The 15,749-nt window shown below is 39.5% G+C and overlaps 1 protein-coding gene across 4 annotated transcripts in view; it reads left to right on the forward strand.

The window, feature by feature from the left end:
* The window catches only part of sobpa (sine oculis binding protein homolog (Drosophila) a), a 46,013-nt gene that overhangs the window by 21,618 nt on the left and 8,646 nt on the right, over positions 1-15,749 (forward strand). For 2 of the 4 annotated variants that reach the window (XM_030391330.1, XM_030391331.1), the window contains one exon: positions 8,680-8,775. The exons of the other annotated variants lie outside the window; for them this stretch is intronic. In XM_030391330.1, coding sequence (XP_030247190.1) covers positions 8,680-8,775 — 96 coding nt within the window. The remainder of the gene's footprint in view (positions 1-8,679; positions 8,776-15,749) is intronic. 4 annotated transcript variants of the gene reach the window in all.

The raw sequence follows: 15,749 nt of genomic DNA on the forward strand, positions 1-15,749 counted from the left end.
GCGTTAATTACGATTAATTAATTACACAAAAATTAACGCATAAAAAAAATTAACGCATTTTAATCGCACTTATTTTTGCACCGCGGAACGTTTCTCACTGGAAGAGTTTCAGGGGTACCGATTATACTGGAGCACCAACTAACGTTCATGACTTCAGACAACAACAATGAACAAAGAAGCAGACGAGACTGCTTTGGTTGGCCCCGTGGATGGGAAATTTTGTTTTCAAAAGCGGACTGATGGAAGCGTAGATAAGAGCATGCTATTGCCGGACTTTATGGCAAAAATTGCACTGGTCGGGGCAGCGTTTAGCTCAGTGGGTAGAGCACGCGTCCCATGTACCGAGGCTCTGCAGCGGACCCAGGTTCGACTCCTGGCCTGGGTCCGTTTGCTGCGTGTCACTCCCCCCCTCTCTCTCTCTCTCCCTGTTTCCTGTCATATCTTCAGCTGTTCTGTCAATAAAGCCATAAAAGGCCAAAAAAATATTTAAAAATTGCGCTGGTCTGTTGGTCTTGAAAAAACAAAAACAATGTTTTGTTGCTTAAGCTTCTGTATTCAGTCATTATTCAATGGTATACTAAAATCCATGTGAAAAAAATTGCTTCTCACTGTTCTCAGGTCAAATATTTATATGCGATTAAAATGCGATTAATTTCAATTAATTAATTACAAAGCCTCTGATTAATTCGATTAATTTTTTTAATCGAGTCCCGGCCCTAGTTTTCATAGCTCTCTTTATATCTATAGCTTACACTCCATCTCCTTCATTGTTACAAAATACACATGTGGAAATTATTACTATAAACACGTCTTGGAAATTAAGGACATAGCTATCATGTGTGGAAGTCCATTTCTGCCAAAAAGGAAACCCACCTACCTAGTTTTTTTATTACGATGGATTGTTTTTTATTTTTATTTTATGATAACAACATATTATGTCATAATAATCGACAAAAAAAATACGTAGATTGGCAGAAATGGGCTTCCATAATTTTGTGCTGTGAAGCTATACTGTGAAGAGTTGGTAGAAAAACTGTAGAGAGGCCATCTCACTTGCTAGTATACTAAATAACTTACTAGCTACTTACTAACTAAAAAGTCCACGTACTCACAAGCTATCTACTTACTCACAATCTAATCACTAACTCACAATCCACTTACTAACCTTTAGCTAGCATGCTAACTAACTCACTAGCTATTATCTAACTAACTAACTAGCCTTTTTATTAAGTCACAAGCTATGTACTAACTCACTCACTCCATACTAACTCACTAGCTACTCACTCACTCACTCACTCACTCACAGTCTACTTACTGATTCATCAGTCTACTTGCTAACTCACCAGTCAACTTACTGACTCACAATCTACTTACTAACTCACCAGTCTACTTACTAACTCACCAGTCTACTTACTAAGTCACAATCTACTTTTCTACTTACAAATTTTACTAAACTACTTAATAATTCAAAATCCGCTTACTAACCCACTAGCTAGCATACTAACTAACTCACTAGCTATTATCTAACTAACTAACTAACTAACTAACCTATTTATTAAATCACAGGCTATGTACTAACTCACTCACTACATACTAACTCACTTGCTACTTGCTAACTCACAATCTACTTACTAAGCCACCATCTACTTTTTATCTCCCTGATCTACTTACTAACTCACTAGTCACCATGTCACAATCTATGTCACAATCTAATCTATATCTACAATCTATGTCACAACCAATGTGGAAAAGAACATTTTAAGGCTTTGTGGCCTGATGCAAAGGGTTACAGCTTAGAAGCTAACTTTATGCATACACAACTATATAAATCATTAAGTTCATTTGTAGTTTTTATTTTTCTGCAAAAACAACAGGCCACTAAACAAGGTCTATTCAGACCTGCTGAGATAGCCGAGTTAGCAGCAATTAGTTGGCAAAATTAGACAATCAAGCAGTATCAAGTAGTTTAGTGTTATCAATCGTCTTTGTGATGGTCTTTTTGTTTATTTCAGTAATAACAGTTTCTAAACATTGATATTAAAATAATAAATTGACATAAATTAATTTTGAATGTCTTGTGTGATCTGAGCTACATAATTAGAGCACCTTTATTGGATCTATGCTTCAGCAGAGCAGAAATGTACAAATACAGTTTAACCAATATCATCAATGTTTTTGCACAGATTTAGAGGACATCACACACAGTTTCTAGTATTAATACCATCCACATTCCTGTCTGAGGCCACTGAGCCTCATGTTGGGTGTTTTCTTCATCCATCAGCAGAATGCACATGTTCACATCATCACAAACACAGGAAAGGCCTACACTGCCACAGCGGCTCAGATTCTATATTTTGTCTGGCTCTCGCACATTCATGCAGGCCATTTGTGTAAGCGATACCCACGTTTCTTTTCACATGCACCCACAAGGTTGGCCACAACAACACAGCCTGCAGGCTTTCTTTTTTTTCCAGTAGAAAAAAAAATTGTCATGGCTGAAAAAAAGTATCTCATGTCTGTGTGTGCTTGGGATAGAGAGTGTGTGTGTGTGTGTGTGTGTGTGTGTGTGTGTGTGTATGTTTGTGTGTGTGTGTGTGTGTGTGTTGGGGGGAGGGGGGGGGGGGGGGGGGGGTAATGCTCTGGCATTATGTTGCATGAAATATCTTCAGCTGCCTCATCCATGAAACCCTATCCCCTCCTAGGGTGACTATGGCCGCTACTTTCTCACATCTCTGCATAACCCTACAGTATATTATGAAGTGTGTGTTTGTGTGTGGTGAACGATGATTGATAGTTTAACTCGGGCTAATCACTTATGTGCCTGTTTACTGTATGCCTTAAGCTTCAGGATTAGTTTGTATGGAAGGTGCTGCTTCCTCAGGACTCGCTCTACTCAATTATTCTGTCTGTCACCTCACCCTGCCTGCTCACTCTCATTCTCCTTTTAACTGGCCCCTATTGATTCAGAGATATAGCTTGGAGCTTTTTGTAATGCACTGCAACTTATCATGTATTGCTGGATTGCAAAAAAAAACAGTTTGAGCTGAAAGATCCCAACTGAAGGGAAAGTTCAGTGAGAATTTACATGTCCAACAGCTACGATCTTAGACAGTTTGAGGGATTAAAGTGAATGAAGTTTAATTTTAGGGTGATGCTTTGCTTTCAGCTGTAGGTAGAAGCTGCTCAACTGTCATGCTTTTACACGCAGCCGTTCGCTGTCTCGCTCTTTACACCCACACATAACACCGATAAACATGCTTGCTCATTGGACACAGTGCCAAGATTAACTTAGGCAATTAGCAGTGATGAATTACCCTCTGTTGGGGAGAAGCACAGCGGTAGATAGGTGTAGGGTAGAGGATGCTTTGCTTTCTCATCGAGTCAGTCAGCCTAACACATGTTGTCCACATGTTATCCAGGGTTGGGTTTCAAATGCTGCATGCAGAAGTTTGTTGCTGCAACACGGATCGTGATGAGATGTTGCTCATTGCTGTGTACTGGTATGTTGTGTTTGTGTTGTGTTTGAAAGCAGATAGAAAAAAGGACTCATTCAAAATCCAGTTGTCATAATAGGTTGATTTATCATATTTTTCCTGAAACATGTAAAACAACCAGAAACACACAAGGATCGTATTGTTATTTTATTCATAGACTATAATTATCATTATATATCTTTAGACGTCATGCGAATAAAGATGTGAACCATGACTTCTACCTCCACAACATTCAATAAAGCATTAAGCAGGTAGTGAGGAGGCTCCAGCTTGTGTTTTACAGGTCTTTTCTGCCGCAGCGCAGGGCTTTTTGTTCACACCATGAAATTCCCCCCCGGAGACCCCAGACCTCCATCAGTGTCTTTCCCTGGGAGCTCCCTCCAGGCGCGAGGGGGCAGACTGTCGCTTCATGTCAGCCCAGAAATGTCACATCACCTCAAACACACATGCACACACACACACACAGTGTCTCCTCCACACACAGCCCTGCGGTTGCCGCCCTGCTCCTGAACACTCGACAATTTAGCTTGCATCTCCATTGGCTGCTGAGGAGGGCTCGCACGCAAAGAGAAAAGACGTGTGTACGTGTGTGTGTAACTCTGGCTTGTATATGGATGAATGTAGCTGCTTGTGGAAATTTTGAGTGCGTGATGAAGTGTGTAATGTGTCTGCATATTGCAGCTCAGGCACACTGCTGGTTAGGAAGCCTTGAGGCCTGCCTGACACAGCTTCGGGGCACAGAGAGGAAGGTGATTATCTCATAGCTGCCAGCCATCCAGCTCAAATAAAGACAAAAGTAACTCCGGCTAACTAGGCGTTGAGATGGTAAAAGTGGAGCTTGCATGCCTTTGTGTCTTTTGTCAAACTTGTAGGAGTGATCAACAAGACGGGTGCATTAGGTGTAGCGAAGAATGTGCTTCATTCATATCCCATATTTCAGTTGTGTTGTGATGATGACCTTAAGCATGGAAACACTCTTTGCAACCTTGTGAAGTTCCAGGAACAATTTGACAATTCAAACTTCACAAACAGTATGCCAAGTAGATGTTATTCCACAGTGACTTACAGTGAGAATAGCATTTGTTAAAAAAAAAAAAAAAGGCATTTAGTACGGGGAATTTGGTCTGTCTCATTCTTCTTTCAATTAAAAACAAATTTGAATGAAAGCCATAGCAATATGCTCAGAGATTTCTCTAAGTTCTATGTGTTGTTGTAAAGACAGTTCAGAAATTCTCTTAAGCAGCACAATTCATTTTTCAATCACACTTATGTTGGTGCATAAAGTACTGGCACTCTTACCAGACATCCCATACGTTTTGTGTGTGCATACACAAAATTGAAGTACAAAGATCATGGCCTTGGTAATCTTAAAATATTCTTTCGCATGTTTTTGAAAATCTCTCCTGCAAACAGAATTAAACTGGTGTTGGGATGGCTTTTCAAAACAGGAAAAGTAGAGACAGACGTGTCTTTTATTTTGGAAATGTAGGATTTCTTGCCTGTTGTATGCGTGGTGCCAGGCCTGCACCTTTATTTCAGGATTTGGGTTGAGCTCTGCCACGCTCGTCTGTGTTTGTCTTTGGATTTGGAAAGCCTGCCTGCGAGCGTCTTTCTTTGGGAAGATGCAGCTCTTTTGGCAGGTGACGGGCACACACACCTGGACACGTATCCGTGCCCAGATGGAAGCTAGCGCGGTGGCAGCTGGTGTGACGTCCCCTCAGGACGGTGGAGCCGCCAAAGGGGAGCTCAGCGGCCGATGTCCTGCTCTGTCGTTCTTATAAGGAACTTCAGCTGGGTGGCAGATGCAGTTTGCTGGCATGATGGAGCGGCAATAAGAAAAAAAAAAAAAACACCTTTAAACAAAGTAACACAACTGGCACTAAAACTGCAATTCCCCAGAGTGCTAAGGCAAAGTGATGATTTATATATATATAGATATTTTTTTTTAATATTCAGTATTTAATTTGTAAAATGTGGTTGTGTTTAATATGCAATAATAAAATCTATCTATCTATCTATCTGTCTATCTGTCTATCTATCTATCTATCTATCTATCTATCTGTCTATCTATCTATCTATCTATCTATCTATCTATCTATCTATCTATCTATCTATCTATCTCTTAATCCCATCTCCTTTATCTGTGTGTGGCTCCCTGTGTGCGCCTCACGCCTCGTTCACAGTGCCAACACCTCATTAGTACAATATGCAAATGAACTGGCGCAGGGCCAGAGGGTCAGAGCACAAACTGGAGACAGAATAATAGCACAATGGTGCATCTTTGTGTGTGTGTGTGTGTGTGTTTGTGTGAGTGTGTGTGTGTCCTCAAATGCCTGCCCAGATTTATGTGTGTGTTCATGTGTGTCTACCTGTCTTTCAGTATGTGTGACATGGCGCACATGTGAGTGGTTGAGCAAGTGAGGGATAGAACATAGTTCTAAATGGATCAGCCTACACCTACTGTTCATTTAGTGTGCTGACAGCTTCTAAATAACCATGACCCAATAATCTCTGGTTTTGTTTCCTGCAACCTTGTGCTAAAAGTAAAAAAAAAAGATCTAAATAGTAAAATGTCAGTGCTGAACAATGTTTCTGTCAGACTCTTTTAACTGTAACCTCTTCTGTAGTAATAACAGTGCTCTTCACAAGACAGCAGTATTTGATTTATGTCGTGCTTGGAATGGGAAACCCTACCTGGAGGTGAGGGAAGCAGATGGAAAGAGAAGCAAACTCAATCAGTCTTTGGACAAAAAATGTAAAATATACACCAGAATTGCCCTTTGGTATCATTGAGAGATGAACAGAGCTGAAGGCCAAATTACCCATGACAAATCAAAGGTTGCAGCAAGCAATTTAAAGGGAACATGATATGAAAGAGCGCTGCTCAGGCCAGTGGCTCACCTGTCGGTGGCATAGGCTCAGTATGAAACGTCAGCTTGAGGGGCTGCAAACGGCATGATGAACATGCTTAATTGAGGTTGAAGCTCTGTTTCTGAAAACAGTGATAGCAGATATGAACCACTTTCTACACACTGAGATCTGTATTATATAAAAGTGCATTTCATTTTTAATGAAACACAATGGAGCAATTTGGCATTGCGCCAGGCAAAGCTCCTCCAATAACTTCTTTGTAACAAAATTGTCCACACCTGGCATAACAGCGTCGTCTGCCTCAGTTTTCACACTGCGCATAATGAATGACTCACAGAGTGCAGGAGAAGGTGGCTCCTTTTCCAGCTGGTATAAACACTTAAAGGAGTTTTGTACTGTAATATAAAGGCATGGGACATTTAATTCACAACAGCTACTATTTGAGCAAATTACAATATATGCTTAGTTTACCTAATGTAATTGTAGTTTATATTGACACATTATGTAACTGTCAAATTCTCTCAAAAATTGACCAATAACAAGCAGCACATTTAAGGATGGTATTAAGTCAGGTTAGCAGTCAACCTGTATCTCATGTTATTACATCTATAATAGTAAGATTAATCTCCATGTATTCTACTGAACATTAAAACCAGCAGCCTGATGTTATGCCTGCCAAAGACAATGTCTTAATGATTTGTGTTGTTGGATGCAAACAAGTGGTTTTGCTGCGTGAAACAGCGCCGTTTCTTAGAAGAAGTACCCATCAAACTGTCCAGGAAGTATTCAACCAAGCCGGGAAATAATTCTGTTCTTTGTGTTTAGGTTTAATCCACACTGTTTTAACTGTGGACTGTCTGGCCAGAAAAATAACATCACAATCTATTGAATCGCAACCATGATCCACAATTTAGAATTCAATTTAGTTAATTCAATTTTGAAATGCCCCGCCAATTAAAGTCAGACCTGAAATAGCCTATGAATGTCTCCATTTGTGCTGTTAAAAAATAATGTTGCAATAAAGATTGTACTTCTTTGGCACAAGCTCCACATCGACTATAGCTATAACTCACATCACAACCCTTTCCCTGTTTGCTTGGCCAGGTTTCTCTGATATACTAATAAGCGTACTACATTTTCCATTGCAGTTATCAGTAAGTAAGTAAAATGGGATGCTAACTTATGACGAAAGTCGGTTGTCAGAAAAGTATATGTTCCTTTAACTGCATGAAGGAACCAATTTCTAATATTAGCTAACATTATTGCTAAGTTCATGGAAGCGAGCACGACCACACGCAGGTTTCACCCATACAGGAATTATCACTTAATTGGACTGATTTGATCTTGTGTTTCAGACTTTAAGTCAGTGAGCCATTCAAGTCACTATTATTATCACTATTATTAAAAATGCTCAGGTTAGAACAGCAACAATTGTCAATAAACTGCTGCAATGCACCAATGCTGGCAGTTTAAGCAAAAGTTGACACAGTCACTTTATATAGGGGCAGTACACTGTTTGCCTGTATCTGGTTTCACATAACTAATGAGGCAGTTTTGGTTATCTGGTGTGGTTACAACCTTAGCAGTGGAGTCATGTCAGAATATCGGTTGATTTTTTTCCGTTCTTCCCATTCTGCTGAGATTGCTTGAAGTCAGTACAAATAAGCCATCGTTCATGTTAGAAGTAACACCTGTGCTTTACTACAATGAAAGTGTAGAAGAAGAGTTGGTGAAATCATGCAGTTTCTTACACCTTACTTCAACATGACCAGAAGTTTTATCAGCAAGAATCAGGAAAAACACCTGTGTGGGTGTGCTGGCCCTTTAGACAAGGTATTGAACCTCCCATTGAATTGACATTGACATGACTTATTTAATTGCAATTTAAAAGAGGCCTTTTACAGATTTCAGAGCCTTCAGATATTTTCACTCATTCATGTTGGTGGAGAGTGATATAACTAAATTAGTCTTTTATTCAAATGTGTTAAATTTCCCCTTTTTATCCTTAATAAATGGTCGTTTGATGGAACGTGCACTGCTGTATTAGTAGGCAGCACTTTGAATGTCTGAACTAAATGTCTTGCAGACTCCTCAACCATACACATGCATGCACACACGTTCACACATGCAGTTTTGTTGCAGAGAATCCTGTTGATTGGTTTGTCCACAAACCAATGACTGTTCACCCATTTTATAGTCACCATTTCTGTTCATCTTTCTCAGTGTTGTTTTCCATTTCTGAGTTTCCTTGTTGCCTCTGTTCACCTGTTTATTTTGTCCATTCGTAAAAAGCAGCCATTATTTCTCCCCCCAGGCGAGAGACGACGATGGCCTCGGTGGGAAATTACCCCAGCACAGCTTTACTCAGGACACGCCCAGGCTTGTCTTCAAGACAAACAGCGATGTGCTTGTAAGGACCATAACCATTTAACACCAGATAGAGTTTAAGCTTGATGGATACTGCACAAATATGTTTTGATGTTGTTTTTTTTTTGTTATAAGTGTGTAATTTTCAAGTCATTTCTTCCTAACATGTCAGTGGACTGGTTCAGTTTGGGGTATTACTGTAAAAATAGACAACAACCATTAGAATCAGGTCAGCCCCAAAATAAGAGACAGTGCATCAGCAGCTCTCATGGTTTTCATAAGTTTTGCAAACATTTACGTTGAGCTTTTCAGAACTGTTTTCATGCATTTTCATTTGCTTTGCTCATTTTCCTTGTACATGAAATCTGTTGGGGATTTGTAGGAATTATCAGAATAATACAGACTCATACAGAATCAAAATTGTTATATTATTGTAATTACAACACATTTATAGTAAAAAAAAAAAAAAGGTTGATTAGTATGGATTTACCTATTTTTTGTATTTTTTGAGCAATGTTGTATATTTTTCACAAGGACTATTTTATTAGTGACCTATCAGTGTTGATAATTGGTAGTTGTGGAAAAGAAACATTTAATATCCCTGATATGCTTCAGTGTTCACATTTGTCTGCTTTCCTCTTGTGCTTGTTTCTATGCATGTTAGCACCCTGTAGGGTGTACTGTTCTAATCCCCAGACAGCTCCTTTATTTATTTATTTACTTAAGTTTTTGTGAACAGTTCTTTTTTTATTACAAATTCAAAGAACAAATTACAATACACTTATGCTCACCCCTGGTGTCCTAATCGTCCCCTTCCCTCCTTCCATCTCACTTTATACTAACATTACCAGTACAATTTTATGTTCTGTGTCTTAAGTAGAGCTGTTATTACGGAAGCAACCTCATCCCACATTTCCAACGTTGCGGCCTTTCATGCATAGGTTAATTTGTGTACCCTCTGACTGTAATCATGGGTGGGGGGACGGGGGATACACGTACTTCATAATTCAAACATATCAAAACAGTAAATTGTTAAAGTTGTGAGAAAGAAGCGTAAATAATAATAGTGACAAAACATATTAACAGAAACAACAACAACAATAATAATATTTATTATAATGATAACAATCATGATAATAATAATGATAATTATCATAATAATAAAGAAATGGTGACCAAAACATACATTGCTGAAGCTTTAAAAATGCCGGTAAGCAGATTTTGTTATGTTTGAACAGGCTAGCTGCTTCCTAATTTCGGGTCTTTATGCTAAAATAAGCTGACAAACTGTAGCTTCACAGCTATTAAAATGGTAATGATCTTCTTATCCATATCTCTGCAAGAAAGAAAAATGTATTAACCAAAATATGTCAAACTTTTAAGCGAATGTCCCACGTGAAGAAGTAAACATGCACCAAACAGCCACATGTCTACAGATAGGCCTACAGAATGTTTTGTCTCAGAGAGATCCAGTCTGCTGCAGTGACACTCAAACACAATCCACCAGGTCTGTCTCATCATTCTTACAGCTGGATATATTTCACTTACTGTGCGTGCATGAGTGTGTGCTGTGAAATATAGCGCAATTGAGCTTCACCTGGCCAAGTGAGAATGGCCTTTGTATGTCACATCTATAATGACTGATAGTGACGGCTGGCTGTGATGAGGCAGGCCTCACAGGAAGAGTACTGCTGGTCTTCTTTGGCTTTATGCGACTGTTTAAACTCTTCATGCTCCATTCAGGTCTTAATGAAGCAATCCAATCGGTAGGATAAATGTTGTCCATGTATGTTTCTGCAAAACCAGGGATATGTTGAACAACTTTACGCTTCTTTAGGTTCAGTTTCCAATTTTATGTCGTGGAAATGCTGTGCTCGTGTTCTGGTTAGGTTTAGGCACAAAAAAAACACTTGGTTAGGGTTAGGAAAACATCGGGATTTGTTGTAAAATACCCGTTTTGGACTCAACAAACATGGCTGGACATCCCAACCCTGACATCCCATGAAGAACAAAACATTTTTTAGGTATAAACGTGGTGTGACACTTACAAATGTTGGCAGCCTTGTCGACTCCAACTCCAACGCTGTCCTTCCAACTCCAGACATGACAGTCAGACATGTAATATGATCATGATATGACATGTTTGTTGAAATGTCAGTATGTTACGTAGCCTATGAAACATACAATTGTGAACATATCAGTGGTTTGCAGAAATGTGAAGTGCCAACATTTTATCCTAGGGACTGGGCTTCATCGAGAAGTCAAGCACACAGTGTAGGCATTATACCATAAAGGATATGAGCCAGATATGAGTCCCCTTTTGCAAGCCAGGTAATTATAACCATCATGATAGATATTTCAATAAATGAGGCCAGTGTAAGCTAATATTTTGGTGAATCCTAGTAACGCTTCCACATGTTGCAGATGGTCTGTTAAGCAATGCCAGAGTTTAATTTTCTTGTGTAAACTTTAGTGGAAGCTCTACTCTGTTTTCTTTCTCCAGTGGACCAGGTGCTTTATGATAGCAGTCTCTTGCTACATAATCTAGTTTTTGGACCGAATCCACAATGCAGCAAGCACTGTGTTTCTGTTTGCTTTCTTCACATCGCCAACTTAAGTCATCAGGAGTGGATACTTTGCTGCAGATTGTTTGGAGTGAGAGATGACTTAACCGAGAGAGTGGCTCACCTCAAGCACCTGGTTCATTTTGGTGGGTTTAATCCTTGTGTTTTGCACTGTGTGATTATACTGGCAATCCGAGAAGTGTCAAAAGCATCACATATCGACCTTAACAGGGGGATATACAAGCCTGTGCCTTTATGCACTTTAACTGCTTAACCCTCTTCATTCTTAGGAACCGCTTCTTCCTCCATATAAAACCACTTCAGCCTCTAATGAAACCTTACAATCTCTGCAACATCTCAATCCATCCAGCCTCTTAACCTTCTGCCACCTCCCCCTCTTCCTCCTCTTCATTATCTAAATCCTCTGCAATCTCTTTTCCTCTTCTCCACTGCCTGAAATTTACTCATCTTCCTCTGCAACCTGTTGGTCCACAACCTACTCCTTCATCTCTGTGGCTGCAGCAATTTTACACTCTTCATCCAATCCCTTAACCCCTCAGAATGAAGAGACACCTCACCTAGCTTGTTAATGTAAACGAATTGCACACTAAGACGAGCAGTTGCCTGATCTTGGGATTTTTAAACGTCACTGGCCTCAACACTGGGTCAGAAGGCAAGAGGGGGATGAAAATGATGGCCGCTAAGGTGATTGCTCTTGTTTGGAAGCATGATAATTGTTGTAATGCAAACGGTTAAACTGCACCAGCAGGACTGGTTCGTTGGCCACGATGGAAATAAATGACCATAATTACATTCAACTGCAAACATCTGTGTACAGAGTGGGGATAGAGCGAGAGGGAGAGCGGGGGAAAAAAAAGCACAACTCCATTAGCGTAATGCGCAAATTTCACTCACAGTGCAGAAAGTCGTTAAGTGCTCTCCATCTGTCTTTCTGAGTCGAGGAAAATTTCAGCACATTTATTATTTAGAATATCCTGGGCCTACCATTATCAAGCTCAACTTGCCAGAGCACCTTTTTGACTTTTACTCAGTCATGGCTCATTGAATTAGCCAGGACTAAATGGGCAGTTAAAACGTGTAGAATTCAAGGGACTGACATCTGAGCATAGGATAGCAGCCTCTGATCTGTTCTTGCTGTGGATCCTCGTGTTTTCTAGCTGCGTGTCCCAAGCTGTGTTCATGTGCTTGTTTCAGAAATTCCACCTGCATTATATTTGGGCATGTTATCCCTTCTGAGTTCACTGCATAATGACTTTGGACTTATTACAAATGCAGAACTACAATCCATCTTTTAAAACTTTTATACCTTTTGAAAGATGCTTCTGCTTGATTCATTCCACCTTGCAGCGAACGATCTGATGTAAAACACATGATCTATGCAGAGAACCTGATGTTTTACATGTGTAGCAGCTGCAGGACAGCATGCAATGCATTCTTTTGAAATCCTGGCCAGTGCTACAGTGCATCTGCCCAAACAGCCCATGTGAGTCCGCTGTCTTTCAGCTGCTGCCAGACAGGATCCTGCCAAATAAACTAATGTTGCTATGCAGCGTGCAAAAGGAGTTTGTCCACCTTCCGGTTCGCATCCCTCAACTTATTAACATTCAGCTGGGGGGCTTAAGGGTCTGTGTGATGGATGGATGTCGTTGAGGGGTCTGACAACTGATTAATGCCTTAATTATCTCCAGCGAGGACCTGCCACTCCTCCCAGAGCTGACAGAGTGAGCTGTGTGTGGCCTGACGAGTAACGCCGTGTTCAGGGCTCGCCCACTGCTATCTGCTCTACCAGGGTCACATTCATTTTCTTCCCAAAGAAAAATGTGCACTTTTTGTGCTGGAAAGGTGTACAATGGTGATGAAACAGTGCGGCAGGGTGTTTTGGGATCGTTGCCACTGCAGTGAGTAAGAGGGACAAGTTTTCAGTTTAGCCTCCTCACATGTGGACTTAGTTCTGGATTAGTCTCTGCATACAGAAGGGATCCTGCCTCAAAGCAAAACATGTGATTAGCATTTTATGAGTAAAAAAGTTAATCTAAAAGTGATCTTTTAATTCTAATAGCCAAAGTTATAACAACATAAAGCACAATAATTGATTTGGATTAGTTTAAAAAAAAACATATTTCTTCAGAATTAGAGTATGACATTGGAACTGTGAAGAAAACGTCTACTGCTACCTCTAGCCATCAAACAAACAACAGCAATGATAATCTATTGTAAAATGATTGGATATCAGTTTACATTTGGAATAGAAGAGGACAGCAAAATGGTTGCATTTATAATGTACTAACAGTTTTGCCAGGGCTCTAGTGTGTAAATCCAAACTCAAGTTTGGTTTGAAGAGTGTTCGAACCAAATTCTATTGTAGTTTTTCAAAAATAATTTGGGGGTGTTATATTGTTAGATGTTCGTGTTGTCCAGATCTTATACTAGCACTTTATTCATAGTCACTACATTTATTTTTTGGAGAAAGAGAGAGAGCTACTGCCAGTGGATCAATAGATTTGTAACATTGTTGAATATTGGTCTAAAATGGCAGCTTTATGTTTGACAGACAGTGTTTGTTTATTTTTATTTATTTATTTATTTATTTTACAAAATATATTATGGAGACTGTCCTCTTAAAGAGAATATGCATGTGTACCGTATATGTTCAATTACTGCATAAATGGCAGTACTGAGAGAGATCCTTGGTCAGACAGTCTAAGAGAAACACATGCCCTTTGATTTAAATTGACACTGAAACCTCACAATTATGATTTAGGTTTAGGTTTTAATTATGATTAAGGTCCCATATTAAGCTCATTTTAAGGTTCAGATGTTTATTTTGGGTGTCTACTAGAAAATGTTTACATGCTTTGTATAAAAAAAATTAAATCAGTTATTTTTCTCATACCAGGTCATTGCTGCAGCACCTCTATTCATACACAAGTGCCTGTCTGTTTAAGGAACTCCCTCCCTAAAAGCCCAGCCCAGCAGATTAGTCAGCTCTCAAAATCCTGAGCAGGCAAAGCCTGCAACCATGGCCATGCTGGAGTCATGGCTGAGGGCAGTGACAGTATAGTTATGCTATCAAAACATAACAGATGTCCTGACAGCTTGTTTAAAGTTGCAGTTTCTAATATAGAGCATTTTGATATTCTGCAATATTCATCTAGCACCTAGATGTGCTCTATGAACATCTAAAATGATCAACAGAATGTGAGAAATTAGCTGTTTTGACATTATAATGTCTATATGTTGTGTTATATAGATATCTACTGAAGTTGGCATGCTCACCAGCTATCCCTGGCCTGTCTCAGTCCAAACACTAACACTACCCTGGTCCCCCAGCTCAAAGTCCAAACCGCTAGCTGCACAGCTAACTGAGCTAAAAAGCTAACAGCAGCTACAGTGAGCAGCAGTTGGATGTAAACGGATGATATGCAGGCCCTATTTGTTTTGAGTATGAATTTTACTGGTGGCCAATTCCTATATAGATAGATAGACTAGATAGATAGATCTACTTTAATGATCCCAGACAGAGAAATTATTTTGTTACAGCAGTAGTGGGTAGTGGGATATATTGCACATTTAACTTTCTACAATATTGGACCTTTACATATTCAGTTATAATCAGCACTGGAGTGGTCACCAAAATAGTCATATCATGTATGCTCAGCCAGTCATCCACAGAAATTAGAAGATTTCAGGTTATAATTTTTTTCTGTGAACTTCAGAGCTAAAATGGCAAGATTACAGACTTCTTTAATAAGTTTTGTGACAATCACCTGATTGAAACCTGACAGAGATTAAAGTGAATCAGTTTACCATTCAAAAAGCCTTCTCAGATCATTACTGATCTAGTGAGCAGCAAAATGGGAGCAACATTGCTTGAAATCTGAAACTTTATGTAATAAATGTAATATAGTATTCATCATTTCTTTAGGATAACATTAGACTGCGTATTACTTGCATTTTATCTGGCTTAACTATGTGTTCTAGTTGGCACACGCTTCAAAACCAAGTGTGGAGGGCCATTTTTTGTGAAATAATCTCTTTTGTTTGGGGCACCAGTCTCGTCAGTATCCCAGGGATCTGTGCTTAAATGAGACTGAGAGTGCCTTTATTGCCAACAGAAGGTGTAAATGGGAATTCCTTGTTAGGACAGAAAATTAAAGACAAAGTCACCTGAATAGCACTTAGCAGCAGAATGCCATCAGGTGCACGCTTCCCATGTTAACAGAAAACACATCAATTAAGATGTGCACAAACATACACCTACATTAAATAATCAAATACATACAGGCAAGTGCAGTCATACAAGCTTCAAAGTTAAGTGTCTGCTCTTGACAAATCTGTTGAAGTATTGAGAGACAGAATTAGTTTCCTTAAAAGAATCCTTTTTTAGATGTGTATCTCCAGATGGTATGGGGGCTGAGCTTCTGCTTTCAGG

The sequence above is a fragment of the Sparus aurata genome, chromosome 16 (genome assembly GCF_900880675.1).
Source record: "Sparus aurata chromosome 16, fSpaAur1.1, whole genome shotgun sequence".
In the NCBI taxonomy this organism is placed as follows: Eukaryota; Metazoa; Chordata; class Actinopteri; order Spariformes; family Sparidae; genus Sparus; species Sparus aurata.